This window comes from Hippopotamus amphibius, chromosome 5 (assembly GCF_030028045.1).
Source record: "Hippopotamus amphibius kiboko isolate mHipAmp2 chromosome 5, mHipAmp2.hap2, whole genome shotgun sequence".
In the NCBI taxonomy this organism is placed as follows: domain Eukaryota; kingdom Metazoa; phylum Chordata; class Mammalia; order Artiodactyla; family Hippopotamidae; genus Hippopotamus; species Hippopotamus amphibius.
Window position 1 is genome coordinate 13,716,569 of NC_080190.1, and position 18,741 is coordinate 13,735,309.

Here is an 18,741-nt window from a genome sequence, read left to right on the forward strand (position 1 = left end):
AGCTGTTTTGGGTCAGTAGTATCTGTCATATTCACTAAATGATGGAATTCATTTGTATATGTTAATGATGTTACCTAGAGGAAGTATTCCTATCCATTTAAACATTAATCTTATTCAGATTTTTGTGTGGCTGTAGATAACCTAAAAGAAAACTGACTGTAGTCATGTTTAGTCAGTGTCACATGGTTACCAGAGTCCTAAACTTGGGAAGGATGAAACAGTGTGATCTCTTGACTTTACCTCTAGTAAGAAAAAAATACCTGCAGTTGTAGTATTTGGGTGAGTTTCTGACTCTGATTGCAGTTACTAAAGTTGCTAATAACGTGTCTTTCAGAAAAATTCCCAGAGCCTCATATATGGGTGATTTGGGGGAAAGGGAAATGATTGAGGGAGTTTGAGGACATTTCATTCCCCAAATGTAAATCTTTTGAATCATGAACTTAAAGGGAAGTTCATAGCTCACTCACTAAGTAACCATGAATGCTGTTGCTTTTAGAAAGCTTCACTTATTTTCAGAACCTCCATCAACTGAATCATTGCCGTTAGTGTTTGACCAGACATGCACATATTTACTTGTTAGATTGAGCTCTACTGCATTGGATTTAAAAAAAAATCTTTAGCGTATAAATACTGGGTTTGCCCTCTTGGGGTGTTTTTTTCTTGCCCTTGTTTACCCTTCAGTTTTTCGGAGAAACAGTGATAGAAAGTGAAACCTCGAGAATGTGTTCCATCATTTTTATAACCCATTTTCTCTTTATTTCAGCTTTACTTTTAGAAGCCCAGTCCACACCGTTTCAGGTCACACCTTCAACTATGGCAAATATTGTGAAAGGACTGTACACTCTCAGACCAGGTAAACATTCATCATTTCTTTAGGGATTGGACTTGTTTATTTGTTTATGGCAGTTCCAGCTCTGTCCGTGAGAGGGTAGTGTTTCTTTGTATTTTCTGAGGCCTGATGGTATTTGGATTTGTTACAGCAAAAAAATTGAGTAGATGCTCATCGTTGTGAAATGTAAACTCAGGACCTCACTTGGAAATCTTTCTATACTAGTGAAAACCAACTAGTTTGGGGAGTACAAGAAATAGTTTGTAGGAGACACTTTAGATGAAGTTGAATCTTATGTCTGGCATTAATGTATTTTTTTTTGTTATGAAGTTCTCCTTCACTTCTACCCCATAGTGCACATATGTGCAGGCATACACATTCACAACTCCATATTGTTAGGCCTGGTATAGAACTTGCAGGGAATCTAGAAATGTTGGTATAGTTACAGTCATTTCATAAGGATAGTTTGAGGAGACAGATAGAATAGCAGAACCAAAAATCAAAGATCACTGTAATCAAAAGGCATGGTTTGTAAATTATCTTAATGTATCTGTCTCATAATAAAAACATTGTGAATTTAAAGGACTCTCAAGATGCTTTTGTATATATCTTTCTGTTTGTAACCCTGAACCTCAAACTTATCATAAAGTTGTCTAGCCAATTAAAAAACGTCTATAGGAGAGAGATTGCAGAAGTTCAGGGTAGAAAATTGTTTTTCAATCTGAAACTTAAGGGATGTTCTTTTGACAGTAATTATCTTTTTGTGAAATTCTTTTGTCATTTGAAGACTGAATGAAATAAAACGTGATCTAAAGAGCTTAACATAGTACCTAATAATGTAATAAGCATGCTAATATTAACTGTTGTTACTATTATTCAGTTGGGTCCAATGATTATTTTATTTTAATTAATTGATGTCTGGATTGTTTGTTTACTTACTTAATTTAAAAGATATATCAGAATTTAGCTTGCTGAAATGGAAACCAAGTAAAAACTGTGATATTAGGGGTAGACTGTGATGCCAGAAGTACCTTCTTTCTCAGGCTACTTAAATATCAATAGTTAGTCACTTCTAGAGTATTCAGATATAATATTACTTAAATTTGAATCAGTCCTTGCTCTATTCTTCATAATTTTTAAACAAATTATTCCTATAAAGTAATTATATAAAGTAGCAAAAATATTACATGTGTCCAATAAACTGATACATTTCTTTTTTTAGTTTCTTAGAATTTTGGATTTCATTTTACTAAATATGATGAAAGTAGCTCATGAATTTTTCTTTTAGTGCTAGGTCATGAATGATTTTTTTCTTTTTCTTTTGGAAAACATCCAAGTACAGTATGACAAATTTCTAAATTCTGCCTCCCAAGTGGGCAGCTTTGTCAGCTCTGGCTTTTATCATAAGTAACAAAACTGCAGAATAAAACTAGTCACTAAGGGTAGAAAAACATATAGATACATGTTTATCTAAATGCTATTTTTAGCCAGGTTTGAGCTCTTGTAATAGGATTCATACTACTTGTGAGGAGAATTCTGTGTTTGAGAAGTGTCCTTTTGAAGAGGTGGATTTTATCACAGACTCACCTTTTGCTGCCATAATTATTTTCTGAGATACTATTAAACATATTTTGACACTTATTTGTCTTGCCGGTACCCATTGTATTCCTAGTTTGTTAAAGCAGTTTTATTCACCTGACAGATTAAGATTAAAATATTTTGAAAGTTGAATTTTAAATGTGGAATTTTCTTTCATTGTAGTAGTTCTGAAGTGCTGATTTTTACATCAATATAATGAATGCATCTGAATCATCCAAAAAAGTTTGTTAAACTATAGATTCCTGGGCCTTAATCCTTGGAGATTCTGATAACTATTATCATTTTAGATGTGTTCCCACCAGTCTTTAGAAGCTGAGTCTAAGAATAGTTCCTGTCATCCCATCCTGCCTGTCTTCATTTAATACACACATTTTTCATTGTTTCACCTTCATTTTAATGATTGCCTGGAGTTCCATAAAATGTCAGACTGGTTTGACTCCTTGCCAACTCTGACTGATGCGTTAGTGGTTTCCCAGGGCACTGAGCTGAGACTCTTTCTAAAGCCATGTTGAACTATTGAGAACATTCTGACATGAGTTTGTTCAAAGGGTGAGTGGATTGGCCTTGGTGACTTTGGTTTGTGTTGCTTTTTGTTTGTTTGCCATCTCTAATTTAGCTATTCTCTTGTTGGGCATTTTTTTTTAACTTGCCGGTGATCCAGGATTGCATAGCATTACATGTGGGTTTTTTTGTTTTTTTGTTTTTTCAGATTTAGAATTATTTACCTAGATTACAGTTTTTAAAGTGAGCATGCTGGATTAAATATAGCATTGACATTTTATGGGTTTTGATATATACAGCCAGGATATTTTCCAAATGGGAAAATTTGAAAGGGCTAGGTGAAAAGAATCCACAGTGGCGTAAAGGTGGGCAGTGTTTGTATGTAGTGTTCACTGACTAGGGGGAAGCATCTGATTTGTCAAAATGATTTATAATAAAGATGGTAATTTATCTTTGTCATGTCTGATGTAGATATTTTCCTTAGACTTTGTCTTTTTATTTTGATGAATGAGTTTATTTTTCTATAGATTATCTCTTGATTTTTTATCTTTTCCTTAATAATTTGATAACCATTTAATTCTCTTTCCTTTCACTGTTATATATTTTTAATTTGCTATAATTTATTGTGAGTCAAAGTAGATTTATATTTTAAAAGTAGTTATCAGGTATGTCTCCCACCTGCCTTCACATTATTGTGACACTTCTTTTATATGTCCGCTCATTACTGCATATACTGTTCTCTTCTTAGGCCAGTATGTTGTTGTAATTAATGCTTTATAGGACTAAGTATTTCCACCAAATCCCTTCCCTCTAAGTCCCCTCCCACTCAGAATTCTTTGGTCATTTCATTCATGTTTTCTTCCATATTTAGAATTTCTGGTGAAGTTCATTCAAAAATTCTCTAGGGATTTTTAAGTTTTGTTAAATCAGTAAAATGTGAAAATAGCCACTTTGTGTAAATTCTATTTAGAGAGGAAACTTAACCTCTTTATCAGAAGGGTTGCACTAATTTTTTCCCCATTTTAAGTTTGGTTTAATATATAATCTTGTTCTTTGAGAAGAAAATGTCCCTTTTCTATTTAATTTGTCTATATGATTTCCTTAATGAATCTTTTCCTTCCCTCACAGAGTGGGTTCAGATGGCTCCGACTCTATTTTCTAAATTTATTCCAAACATTCTCCCTCGTGCGGTGGAGTCTGAACTTTCTGAATATGCTGCTCAAGATCAGAAACTTCAAAGAGAACTTATACAGAATGGTTTTACGAGGCAAGTTTTCTTTTCCTTTTGTGACAAAATATGTCCATTTCCTTTGGCCAGTTTGGCTTGGCAGGGGAGGGAGGCCAGGGTGCTTAGAATGGGAGACAGCTGCTAAGAGTCAAGATGGTACTGCTGGGAGAGGTGTGAGCTCCCTAGCTCTGGAGGTGTTGAAGCTGGGTTTTGATTTTACAGGAGCTGCTCTTAAGTGGAGTTTGAAGAAGGGATTTCTCATTGGGTGGGCAGTTAGGCTGGGCAGACTCCAAAGAACTCTTCCAACTTGGATCCTCTTATACTAGTTTTGAATATTTGGGAAAACCTTGTAGAAATTGTATGATCAGTTCTAATGTATATTTATGACTAAACTAGCAAACGATTTTATGGCTAAACTAACAAATGATTTTATGACTAAACTGGTAAAGAGGCTTTAGATTCTGTTTTTCATGTTTCTGCTTTTCCCTAAATTCTAGTTGTTTCTTCTTAAAAAGTAGGGTATCACTTATATGTGTCCACAAAATTAGCCTTCCTTGATTTTGATATAAAACACTTTGCTGATTTTTCTAAAATTTGCGATTCAGTATCATGGCTTTATCCCAGAAAATCTTTCAAAGTGCATATTTTCAACTAAAATTATGTAAAAATTTTGTGATTCCCTATTGGGAAAGCACCCTATTCTGTCACCAAATCACTGAAGGGTGCAGTAGTACTTTATATTTTCATAATCCTGGCCCTCTACTTAGCACTTTTATGTGTATCTTCTCGTATTTGAATCCCTCGCATTAAAGGAAGAAAGTTATGGGAAAGAAGACACCTGGACTCCTCACTGAGGGGTAGTTGTGACCACAAAGAGTGCGCTGGGTATTGACTCACTTATCTGGCTAGGGCAGAGGCCGCACTCTCTTTCATGGGCTGAGGCCACCCAATGTCAGAACACCAGCCTTGATCAAGATCACTATTTCGGAGTTTCTAATTTCAGCACAGGCTAGGAAAGAAAGCAGCTAATTTGTTCTTTGTTGGCCCACGGATTGGCATTTATTACCTTTTTGTCCTGGTGGCATCTTTATTCATGTGATAGAGGGGGCACTGAGTAATCCACGGGTCCTTTCCCCCCTCCCTGGCAGCTCACACTGGGAAAGCTCAGCCAGCCATCATGGGGGATGCTGTGTAGACAGGCCTGCTAACCCTGCCTTTCCTATGACAAGCTAGGGGAAGGAAAGGCCAGTGGGAGATTCTGCATGTAAACAGCTGACTTTTCCCTCTGATGTCCAGTGGTCAGGTGTTTCCTGACAGTAGTTGTAGTATTTCTAACAGTGGTATTATTTCCATACACTGAATGAAGCCATTTAATGCTGTAGCAATTTTACTCATTCATTTTTGAAGAGCTGATATATATTTATAGGGTTTAAAGAAAAAGATATAAAAAGTATACACTGAGAAGTTTTACTCCCATCTGTCTCCTTGTCCACTTCCAGCCATTAGGCAACCATTTTTTTTTTAAGCTCTTTATTGGAATATAATTGCTTTACACTCTTGTACCAGCTTTTGAGGTACACCAAAGTGAATCAGCTGTATTTACACATATATCCCCATATCCCCTCCCTCCCGCGACTCCTTCCCACCCTCCCTGTCCTGGCCCTCTAAGGCATTACCCATCATCGAGTTGATCTCCCCTTGTTATACAGCAACTTCCCACTAGCTATCTCTTTTACAGTTGGTAGTGTATATATGTCTATGCTACTCTCTCACTTCGTCCCAGCTTCCCCTTCGCCCCCCGCCCCCTCAACCCCGTGTCCTCCAGTCCATTCTCTGCATCCGCATCCTTATTCTTGCCCTGTCACTGGGTTCATCAGTACCATTTTTTTTTTTTTTTTTTTTAGATTCCATATAGATGAATTAGCATACAGTATTTGTTTTACTCTTTCTGGCTTACTTCACTCTGTATGACAGACTCTAGGTCTATCCACCTCATTACATATAGCTCCATTTCATTCCTTTTTATAGCTAATATTCCATTGTATATATGTGCCCCATCTTCTTTATCCATTCATCTGTTGATGGGCATTTAGGTTGCTTCCATGTCCTGGCTATTGTAAATAGTGCTGCAATGAACATTATGGTACATGTTTCTTTTTGAATTATGGTTTTCTCTGGGTATATGTCCAGTAGTGGGATTACTGGGTCATATGGTAGTTCTATTTTTATTTTTTTAAGGAACCTCCAAACTGTTTTCCGTAGTGCCTGTACCAACATACATTCCCACCAGCAGTGCAGGAGGGTTCCCTTTTCTCCACACCCTCTCCAACATTTATTGTTTCTAGATATTTTGATGATGGCCACTCTGACCGGTGTGAGGTGATACCTCATTGTGGCTTTGACTTGCATTTCTCTCATGATTAGTGATGTTGAGCATCTTCTCATGTGTTTGTTGGCCATCTGCATGTCTTCTTTGGAGAAATGTCTATTTAGTTCTTCTGCCCGTTTGTGGATTGGGTTATTTGCTTTTTTGGTATTAAGCTGCATGAGCTGCTTGTATATTTTGGAGGTTAATCCTTTGTCCGTTGTTTCATAGGCAACTATTTTTTCCCATTCTGAGGGTTGCCTTCTTGTCTTGTTTATGGTTTCTTTTGTTGTGCAAAAGCTTTTAAGTTTCATGAGGTCCCATTTGTTTCTTCTCGATTTTATTTCCATGATTGTAGGAGGTGGGTCAAAAAGGATCTTGCTTTGATGTATGTCATAGAGTGTTCTGCCTGTGTTTTCCTCTAGGAGTTTTATAGTGTCTGGCCTTCCATGTAGGTCTTTAATCCATTTTGAGTTTATTTTTGTGTATGGTGTTAGGAAGTGTTCTAATTTCATTCTTTTACATGTAGCTGTCCAATTTTCCCAGCACCAGCTATTGACGAGGCTCTCTTTTTTCCATTGTATATTCTTTAGGCAGCCATTTTTAGTAGTTTCTTATGATTCCCTCCAGTGCTTATTTTATTTACAGATATGAACAAACATAATATGTATTCTTATTTTTATTCCTTTCTTACACATTGCATTGTGTAGCCGTACTATAACTCATTCAGCCAGTCCCCTGTAGATGGCAACTTGAATTGTTTCCAGCCTTTGGCTGTTACAGACAGAATGCTGTATGCATAATTTTGTACCTGTTGTCAGTGTGTTTGAAGAACAAATTCCGTTAAGTTAGATTGCTGAGTCAAGAGTAAATGCACTTGTAATATTGATTAATATTTCCAAATTGCCCTCTGTAGGGGATTATGCCATTTTGCATATCCACTAGCAAAGTTTAAAAGTGCCTGTTCTTTATGGCCTTACCTATGGAGTATGCTGTTACACTTTGAATTTTTGCCAATCTGGTAGGTGAAAAATAATTCTTCAAAGTTGGTTTCGTTTGCATTTCTCTTATTATGAGTGAGGCTGAGCATATTTTCATATGTTTGTATTTCTTTTCCTATAAACTATTTATGGTTTTTTTTGCTCATTTTTCTATTTGATTGTTAGTCTTTTTTTTCTTGGTTTCTAGGAGCTCTTTCTATGGTGAAGAGATTGATTGTTTGCCCAAGATAAGACAGTTATTTTTCTCAGTTTCTTTTAACTTTGCTAATGGTGTTTTGTTTGTTTGTTTTATTTGAATCATGGAGAAGTTTTTTTATTTTATGTAACTTTATCTGTTTTTTCTTCTTTTTATGGCTTATGTATTTTGAATTATAGTTACAAGTTTTCACTTAAATGTTTTTAAATAAATGCAAAATAAACTGAATATACCTCATGTTTTTTCCTAGGCTCACCATGATTTTGAAGTCTTTTATGCTTTTTTGTTTTTTAAAGTTACTTTATCATCTTCCATGTCATCCCAAAAGAGTTGACTAAAAGGCCTTTTCATTGTCTTAATCTAGAATAATGCTTGGTTTTTGCATTTTTATGCTTCTTTTCTTGTTTTATTTGAATCTTTGCTTTTAATTTTAGAGATGGGCTTATTGATGCCTTTAACAAATAAACAGCCTTCTGAAAACTCCGACTTCTGTGAAGCAGTGTAGGAAAATAGCTCTTGTAGATTTCTCTGAACGCTCTGAATTCACCTTCCAGAGGAATGTGTGGAACTATGTAAACATATCCAGAGACGTTTTCCTAATCCTAATTTTGGAACAGGAATAAGAGAACAGGGTGCAGGACTGTTTGGTGTGTAGTTGCTTGGGATGAGATGAGGGACTGACTCCATAAACAGTCTCATGTAACGCGGCCTTTGAACATGAGGGACTAGTCTGGCACTGTTCTAACAAGGCCAAGTTGGTCATATTCAGGGAAATGCCTTGGATTTTTGGTGTAAATATGAATTTTTGTTTCTTTTAGTGGAATTCTTTCATATGAAATTTAAATGCTAGTATTCCAAAAGATGATAAAATGAAAATGCTTTGTTTTACAAACTGAATTGAGCCATTTCTAGAATTGTTAACAAATTATTATACGTTTACTGTGAAGATTAAAGGCTGCCTCATGACTTATTGTGATGGGTGCTTTGCACAGAGTAGGCCCCGCTTTAGCTAACATTCTGGACTCACTCTCCCCCACTGCTGGGCTGGCTCAGGCTGGTCAGAAAGGGTGTGCACACACCATATACTTAGCAGCTGAAGAAAGTTTGCCTGTTCTTCCAGCACTTGTGTGTGGACCTTCCATATTCTGCTCTGCCAAGCTTGAAGCTGCCTTTAATCATTATTTGGCTAGGGTTGTTTTGGAAGAAATGGTGTCCACTGATGCAAAAATGTAGTCTAAGCCATCTAACAAAAATTCTGTTACTGGCTGTCCTGATATGAGCAGGCTTTTTATGGTTTGTGTCTAGCCAATCCCATGATTCCTGTTCAGCTTTGCAAACTTTTTTATGTAAGGCTGTGTTCCATTTATGTGATGTAGGGAGTAGGCAGCATACAGCTTTAATGTGGATGAAATAGAGAAAGTCTTTGAAATGTTTTGAAATAATATGTGAATATTATCAAATGTATCCTCTTTTGCAGTTAATGAACAGATTCTCATTTGAGCTGGAGTTTATGTGAAACGTCTTTAGGTGCATGGAAATACAGTGTGGACTTATTTCAAAGCTAGAAGTAACATACAAGCTAAGAGCAATATTTTCTTTTTGTGTGTTACCTGCATAATTGAATAGCTTATTGGGGGAAGGGCAGGTTGGTGTCTGTTGTTGTCAAAGATTACATTATGAAAGATAAGCTCATTTGGGAACTTCTAACATGCAGGCCCTCAGATGGCAAATCCTCATTCAAACCAGCCTATGGGCCTCTTCAAAGTGTGTACCAAGTAGCTTTTAAAGGCAAGTAAACTGCTCTTGCTGAGCCATTGTTACATGGATTTCTGGAACAAAATAGAACCTTGTTAGGGGTATTGTTGGTCTTTTAGCTGAGAGGGTCACTCCAGGATTGGGGCTTTTTCATTTAGTAGCAGGGTCTGGTTTTGAGGGCAGCTTATAGCTTTCTAGACTTGTGGTATTATTAGATAATATCTTCAGCAGCCGCTCGCTTACATCACATTTACATTCTTTGTGCTTCCTGTTGTTTTCACATCTGTATTTTTCTCCTGTTATATTTTTGCACATTCCATTTTAAAAAAATTTGGGGGGAGGTAGGAATGAAGGCAGTCTCTAGAAGTTGAAGTTCCAGATACAAGCTCCACCCTCTATCTTCCTTTTTAATCTGCATTAACGTGTTTCAGAATATTTGGCGAATACTTCTGTGATGATGCTAGTATAAGACCCTCAGCAGGCTTTGACCGGATATTGTGTTAATAGAGGTGTTTAAAAGCGGCATTAGGGCAGATCTGTTTAGAGCTCTTTAGGCTGTCTAAAGGTAGTTCATGCCAAGTTTTTCTCTAAATACTCAGCCTAGGGAAAAACCCTCCAGAGACCATTTGGTGTGTCCTCTTTCTGCTGGTCCTTAAGACTCCTCACCCAGCCCAGCAAGAGGTTTCTGTCCTGGTCTTCAGCATAACCAGAGAAAGAAAGTGGGAAACGTTGGTAATCTGGAAGATTACACAAAAGCATGAAATGATTAACTGGGCTGCATTTTAATCCATCTGTAGAGGCTATTTATGAATTATTCACTAATTTGTTAATTCAGCAAATATTTCATATTTTCTACTACATGGTAGACAATGCTGTAAGTACTGGGTGAACAAGACAGGCAGAGTTCCTGTTTTTATGGAGCTTACGCTCTGCTGTTGGGAGATAAATAACAAACATGTAAACAGATTGTTCCAAATAATAATAAATGCTAGGCAGAAAATGAAACAGAGTATAGGATAGAGAGTGAGTGACCAGGGCATGCACCAGGGGCTGTTCCAGCTCACTTGGTGATGTAATGGCCCGAGGAGGAGAATTCCAGCTAAACCGTAAGGAGACAGCCACGTGGGTGCGTCGGGGGAAGAGTGTTGTGTTACAGGCAGAGAAAATAGTAAGTGCAGAAGTGCTAACATATCCAAAGGACAGAAAGAGGGCCAGAGTGGCTGAAGTAAAGTGAACAAAGGTAGAAAATGAGCATGGAGAGGTAGGCAGGAGCCATATTTCACAGGACTGGGAAAATGAATTTGAATTTTTTTTTTTTAACTTTAGTGGAAAGCTACTGAAGGGCTTTAATCAGAGGCGTGAAATAATCTTATATTTGCTTTTACATAGGATCACTCTGGTTCTTGTCTGGACAAATACTAAGACTTTTGCAGTGGCATAGAGGGGAGATAATAGTGTCTTGGATTGGGGTTATAGCCGTGGGGTGAGGAGAGATTGATTTTGGATATGTGTTGGGACAGAATGCTCCAGAGTGAGGGAAGAGAGAAATCAAGGATGAGCTTGGATTTTGGCCTGAGTAATTGGATGGGCGGTGGTGAGATTTACTAAGAAGTCTGAGGAAGGAGTCGGGATGGAGTGAGTGCATTCTGGCCATTGTAGAGTGGCCAGTACGTGGAAGTCATCCAGGTGACAATGGCAGTGAGGCAGCTGAATCTACAAGTCCGAAGTGTCAGGAGGAAGTCAGAGCTGGAAATAGAAATCTGGGAGCTGTTGGCAAATGGATTGTATTTGAAGTCACAGGACTGGTGTGACTGCTGTCCTAGACTAAAGAGAGTATCATGGAGAAGCACAAGTGGCCAAGGACAGAGTGTTGGGCAGAGCTCGGAGTGTTTCAGGAAGGAAGAGGTGAACTGCATAAGTGCTGCTAAGAGACCAGGGAAGAAAAAGCTGATGGATTGGTTATTATTACTCATCACTTAAGCATTTTAGTCATTTGTCTAGACTGTTGTCTGAGAAACTGGAGAGACAAAAATAGGATTTACAGGTAGCATAGGACTTAATCAGACCTCTATTTTCTTAACTCTAAAGTGGAACTAGAACTTCTGTAGGTGTTTAGGATGAACTGGTTACTATATGTAAAGGTTCATGTTCTTCTGTCTACAAGAAGGGTATTTATGTGCATTAAGATTCTGAGATTTTTCAATAGCTTTAAGCAGTTTTTAGTCCCATAATACGGCTTTTAGGGGAAGATTTTGAATTTTTCTATTTCATATTTGAAATTTGCCCTATTATATGTAGGTCACCAGGGATGTTGATAGTAGAGCCCAGATTTGTCCTCAAAGACATTTTAGTCAACTGATCTCTAGGACCCAGTGTAAACCATCTTTGTAGGTAATCCTTCCTTCATTTAATAGCTTTCTGTGTTTAAAAGATAGCATCTTTTAGCTAAGAATATTCAGGTTATAAATGACTCAGCTACAGTTTGTTTAATGTCTTTTAAAATAGGTTGTTAGAACTGTAATACCTGCTCTACTTGCATTATCAGTTATGCCAGTTCATTTCTCCTACTTTGTTGTGTGAAGGTGTCAGTCAGTTCTGTTGACTCCCTCTTCTTTTCTTATCCCCAGAGGTGACCAGTCCCGGAAGAGAGCTGGGGATGAGTTGGCTTATAGTAAGTAATGATGTTTCTTACCATCTTTGATGGGTCTGTGATGTAAGGTAGCCACTGGCTGTAATGATATCCACAGCGTTGTGGTCTCCAAGGGCACTGTGTGTGGTCAGGGTCAGACTGTTTTGTAAGCCATGGCAGCTCCGAAGCCCAGTTGCTGGTGGTGGTTCTCAGGCAGTTGTCAAGAGGCTGACAGTTCTGTAGTCTCCATTCGAATGAGATAAGGGCCCAGACTCGGTTCCTGATGATATGGTCCCCTTTCACTTCCTTCAGAACCACATGGTTTTGAGGTTTTTTTCTGATCTCCTTTTAGGGGGTTGGGAGAAGGCTGAGAAATACATGTCAAATAAACAGATTCCTACCATTATCAGATGCTCTCTGCTGTTGATACTTTTTCCTGTTCCGATGTTTCTTTCAGACAGCTCATCAGCATGTGCAAGTTCCAGAGGGTACAGATAGTGAATGTATTGAATGTACTTTCCTTTCTGAAAAGAGGACACACTGGAGCTGCAGAGACTGTATTCAGAGCACAGCGGGGTCCTGCAGACACTCAGGAGCTCTGTCACCAAGCTGTTCTTGGAAGAGGATGTTGGACTTCTTACTTTGGTTTGTAATTTTAAAAAACAAAAAACTAACAAACAAAAACAAACAAAAAAACAGTTGCTGCTAGACTTGGGGATGATTTCGAAATGGGACAATCTTCTAATGAGTTTATCTACAGATTCCGTGAGGAACAAGCATCATGAAGGGTGACCATTGCTAAGTGAGATCCAGCAGCCAAAATCAGCAGCTTCCTCCAAAAATATAAAAGCAGAAGAATCTTTTTTTTTTTTTTAAGCACTTGTTTTGTTCATTTGTGGCCTTGGCACTTTGGCATATTGGTTTCACACATCAAGATATCTTTTGCTTTGAAATCAAGCAGATCATTACAGTACAGTATTTTTCACCCCTAACCAAAACAAACCCCTTTAAAAGAGTTGGTCTTTGCTTAGCATTAGGCAGTCTTCTTACAGTAAAATGCTAGCTCTGCTTTCAATAACACTTCTCCCCTCACCCCCATCAGTTCACAACTCTTTCCTACTCTTGTGCCTTGAGCTTTGTGCACTTTGCAGCTCTGTGACCATGTTGTCTAACTCACCAGTGCTTCCTGAAAAAGCAGATGGTATCACAGACTAACTCACCAAGATGTCAGGTGTGATTTCATAGCAGGATGCTAAATAAGTGGGAAGATAGAAACATGTTGCACGTTGGTCAGATTTCCTCCTGCATCACCGTGGCGTGTTCATGTTGATGTTGGGGACCAGCTCTCATCGAGCATTTCCATTCCCTCTGTCACTTCACACGCTCTCACCGGCTGCTGGAGTGTTGGCATTATGCTCGTTTAGGACTGGGCGGTACGTTAGCACTAAAGCTCCCTTTTTAATATTGTTGAGAATTTCCCAACGGAAAAGCTGGTTCCTATGATGCTCTAGGAAGCAGATAACGGTTATTAAATTCGCACGTAATAAGTGGAGTGGGATTCCTGATCGATTTCATTTTAAATGGGTGAGATAAGTACTTAAGAAAAGTCTGCAGTCTGTGTCTTTTAAAACATTATATTCGAGTATAATGGAGAAGAAGTATCACTGCTGTTTTAAGGTTTCCTTCCGGCTGTGGCCAAGCTATATTTTCTGCTTCCATACACCCACAGTGCTATTTAGTTCCTTGTAAAAGACTCTGAAGCTTATTCCAAGTTGTTTTTGAAAGGCAAAGTAAAATAGAAAGATACAGCAAGGGAAAAAACATTTTTCTTCTCAGTTTTGCTTAAATCTAAATTGAGCGTATGCTTGACTCTGTGTGGCTATGTCAGCTATGTCAGACTAATATTTACCTCTTCAGAGAACTAAGGGCAAAAAAAGAAGATATATCGGGGATGCCGATCATCACACTTCTGATTTGCAGGCTGTTCATAGAGTTGTCTGTGCCAATTCACTTGGTCCTTTTTGGAGGAGTGGGCTGGGGGAGCGACTTAGAAGTGTGGTGTTAGGAGCAAGTCAGCCATCTAATAGAAATCCTCTTTTGTAAAATTAGTATTCAGAGAAGCAAAAGTGAAGGGTGTCAGATTTATTTTTTAAGTTCTTATCAACCAGAGTTGGTGGATTTTGAGGAGGGCTTTGGATTGGGCTCTTTTAACTCCGTGAACATCTTGGGTTGAACACTGAATTACTATAAGAGTACATACAGGCTCTCACTGTGCCCTGTACCATTTGATTTGCTACACCAGTAACATTCTAATATCAAGGAAGAGTTCCATTTTATCATGAAGTTCAAATTTTACTTAATGGAATGCTTGCTGCAGGCTTATAAATAACACCTGCAACTGAACTCTTGAGCGGTTTTAATAACATTTCTGAAAAGAATAAAATTGGAATGTTCCTTTAAATGTGGATGAATTCTTCAGTATCCTAGTAATAGATCCAAATGCTTTTTCTGGGAAGGGAGTATTCTTTGGCCCACAACGAAACTTTCCCTATAAAAAGCATTGTATTAGGATGTGGATTGGCATTAAAATCTTTGGATGCTTTTTGCATTATTAAGTTAATGGAGAAATATTTTCTATTGTCTTTTTAGTATTATGTATGTGTTAACAAAGTAGGCACAGTAAAGTCTGCAGAATTTAATTTCTCTAAATTTTTGCACAGTGGCTGCAGCTCGCTGTGGGTGAGGGCTTAGTGGTGCAAAGCCGTGATTGGAAGGCACTGTAGAAAGAGTATACACCTTCTCCCAGTGCATTCGACCTAGTTCTTACTCATTTTGGCCCCTTGAGGTACATTGCAGCATGAAGAACCTGTTTCTTTATTTTAAGTCAATATTGACCTTGCTTATTTAATTGGGATTCTTAACAAATTTCTTGGTTTGCAACATGAGAGGAAATAGGTTTGCCTTCATTTTGTATTGACTAAGCACTGTTTGCCTAAAAGTATTTTCTTCTTGTGTTTACTTGTATTCTCCTTGCCAGTACAGTATATAGTTTCTGCACCCCAGTTAAAACTGGCTTTTTGTGGGGCCCAAATCATCAAAGGCAGAAAATTGTAAGGCAGGTTGATTGTCTCATGAGTCAACACATGCAGTTGGTTTGGCCAAACTGACTAGTGTGTGTGCAGCCTGAAACCAGACCCTCCAAAGAAAACCAGTTCACTCACCTTGGAATGGTGACAGGGTAACATCAGTGGGTGATTGTCGTTTTGAGAAACGGCACTTATTTTAAGGTTGACCTTAAGCTTCAGTAACAGTGTCATCTCATATCCTCTGTTGTCACAGCTGCACCCTAACCCGATTGCTTTGTTTTCTGTGGGGCAGAGAGCAAAACCTGGTGTTGTGACTCTTAATCTACTAGTTCTTAGGTAGAGTTAATGAGAAGAAACAAAAACCTGGGTGCATGATTTGTGCATTATTAAATTTTGTGGAAAAGTTACCTTTTTTTCCTATCCCTTTTGCAAGTTCAAGGCGGTTCCCCTCCCTTCCTTTGGGGTGTGGGATGGAAGCCCATTTGTGAGTAAGTGAGATTGCGGAAGACTGGATGCCCACTGTGGTTAACACGCACGCGCGTCTCCAGTGCTACAGCCCAGGAAAGCTGTCACTCCCCGTGCTACGTGCTGTGCTTTCTGTCAGGTTGCAAATTTGCACACATAAAGAATTCCTCAGGAAGAGTTTGCACACGCATCACCTCGCAATAGTCTGTACTAACCAAACAAGGGATTTGAAAGTTTTTCAGCACAAAAGGAGAACTTCAGAGTGGTGGTCTGTGCACATGTACTAGCAAGGGTAATGGTGATCTCGCAAACAAGATTGGTTTCTGGAGTTAAAAAGTGAGCAGGAAGCAGTGCTTGTATCATAGTATTTAAATAAGCCTGTTTAATCTCCCAGGGTAACCCTTCCAGATTTTGCCATCTTCTTATTGAGACTGGCTCTGTTTTCTTCTGTGGTTTTTCTGTTTTATTGCAGTTTATTATTTCCATGATTATTATGCAAGAGGCATTGCCCTTGAACTAAAATTCGTGTCTAATAAAGCAGCTATTATTAGATAACATTGTTTTATGAATATACACTAATCTGAGATATTAAAAAAAAACCTTTACAATGAAAAAGCAAAACAGAACCCCCCCTACATTAGCTATCCAGTCATTGTTTGGATTTTTGTTTTTCATGGTGTCTCGTTGAGCTTCAGTGTATTGTTTACTTTAATCCAGGTTTAGGCATTTTAAGGGGACTTGAAAATGTAAGATCGAAATGTGAATACCTTGACTGACACCTAGAAGAGGTCTATAAGGACCTTTTTGGTTGTGATTACTGTTTTCAATAAGATTGCATAAGATGAAGTTCATGTTTATCAGAAGTTAAAATAGAGGTCATAGTAGTTCGTGGAGAAATGGCTTTCCGACTATTTTTATTACCTTGTTTAAATTTGCCCCAGTTTCTGACCACAAGGATGCATGAAAGGACCCTTGTTCTTTCCAAGGGAAATGACTCCTTTTCTGTCCCCACTGTTTATTAACTAAGTCATTGATACTTTCCCATCGCCACTGGCCAAGACCCTATTTTGAGCCTCTTTCCAGAGCCAAGTGGCACAAGTACATATAGTATTTCTGCTTACGTTGGTAGAGTGGCTGTGGGAGAATTAAAGAAAATGCTAATCAGAGGTACATTCTTATAGGACCCTAGTGTATACCTGTACCCCTGCTGATTGGAAATTAGCTTCATTTCTGGCTGGATTGCATTGTTTACAAATGCAATGTTAATGGCTTACAATTCTGGGAAATTTATATAGTGTGGCTCTGGGGTGAATTCTGTGGTTTGAAAAAATAAATATTTTGTATTGATTCTCACATGTCATTTCAATATTGTGACTATGTACTAAATGCAATAAGACTGTGGATATTCTCTTAGAAGGGTATGTTTTGTTAAGCAGATGGCAATTTCATTGCTCTCATTAGTCCTGTTTGTCAATATTACAGCCATGCAATTCAGATGTGATGTTGTGGGAAGCTATGGCTGGAGACAGGAATGCTTAATAAATGGGAGGCCAAATGCAGGCAAGAGGCTTTTGCCACCCACCAGCATAGCCAGAGCAAGGATGAAGCAATGAAGTCTAGTCCCTGGTGGTCCTTGTTTGTCAGAAAGCATGGTGGCGCTTAGAACAGGGTGTTCTGTACACCAGCTCATTTACTAATCCAAGAAAAACAAAATGGTGGATGAAACTTACTGACTGGGGATTCAAAGCCACTGGCTTTGGCTCTGACCTTTAACTCTTGATGGATTTTGAATCACTCCTTCTGTATTAGGGTGTATACCATCGCTCTAAAACATTGTGGTTAATGAAATAAATCTTGTACAGATGTCCTTGGCCTTGTTATGTTGGTACCTGGTTTGCCAGAACTTTTGTTTGAATACAGAATATATCGTTTTGCATACAGTACATTCATGCTGCCTCCTAAATGGTAACGACACTCGGTATTCTACCACTGGTCAGTTAGCCCTCAGGGTGAGTGTCCACCTTGACCCCTGTACCAGTGATTTAAAAAAAAGCTGTGTGTGTGTGTGTGTGTGATGATGATCAGTGATGACCAAATTGGATTTATCTCAGGAATGCAAATTGGTTAATGTTAGGAAATCAATTAATGTAACTCATCTATTAACAGGTTAACAACGTATGATCAGATTATCTATGAAAACCCAAAATATCTACAAGGCAGATTAGAAGATTTATGAGTTTATCAAGTTTGCTGGAACAAAATCAATATGCGAATGTCAGTTACATTTTCATGCAGCAGCCACAAGCAGTAATGGGTTTAAATTTTTTAAATATTATTGAGAAACAGAATTTAACAGTAGAAACAAAAAAACATAAAGTACCTAAAAGTCTTAATAAAATGTATAGGCGCCTTTTAATGAGAAAATGGTAATTTTAAAAAAGCACCTTTGTTGACCAGAATAAATGGAGAGATGGGTAAGAAGATCATCTAGGTCTCATCTCTTTCTCCAAATTTGTTAAGAGATTAATTCCAGCAAAAAATCCCAATGGTACTTGACACGCTGATCCTAACATATAAATGGAAGAGCAAAGGACCAAGGATATCCAAGATATTCCTAAAAAAGGCGAAATGTGAGGGGAGCTGGCACGACCAGAGTATAAAACTTACTGTAAAATACAGTGAGTGATTAAAACACTGTGGAGTTGGCACAGAGGTTATAAGCAGATGAATGGACAGGAATAAAGAACTTGGTAACTGACCTACTCATGTGCAAGAACCTAATTTTTTTAAACGTAGGCATTGCAGATCAGTGGGAGGAGGATGGATTATTTAATAAATGGGGCTTCAGTAATTCCTTACAAAGGAAAAAAATGAACTGGACTTCAACCTTGCACCAGGCACAAAAGTCAGTCCCAAGTGGATTAAAGATTTACTGGTTTAAAGTCAAAACTATAAAACTTAGAAGACGATATAGAAGAATATTTTTATGACTTTGGGGAAGGTAAGATAGAAAGTGCAAACCATTAGTTAAAAGGTAAATAATTTGGCTGCATTGATAGTAAGTACTTTCATTTACCAAACATGCCA

At 38.0% G+C, this 18,741-nt stretch overlaps 1 protein-coding gene across 2 annotated transcripts in view; it reads left to right on the plus strand.

The window, feature by feature from the left end:
- The window catches only part of CACUL1 (CDK2 associated cullin domain 1), a 77,761-nt gene extending 60,240 nt beyond the window's left edge, over positions 1 to 17,521 (plus strand). For both annotated transcript variants that reach the window (XM_057734992.1, XM_057734993.1), the window contains 4 exons: positions 764 to 853; positions 4,058 to 4,196; positions 12,102 to 12,145; positions 12,561 to 17,521. In XM_057734992.1, coding sequence (XP_057590975.1) covers positions 764 to 853; positions 4,058 to 4,196; positions 12,102 to 12,145; positions 12,561 to 12,601 — 314 coding nt within the window. In that variant the 3' untranslated portion in view covers positions 12,602 to 17,521. The remainder of the gene's footprint in view (positions 1 to 763; positions 854 to 4,057; positions 4,197 to 12,101; positions 12,146 to 12,560) is intronic.
- Positions 17,522 to 18,741: the final 1,220 nt, after the last annotated feature.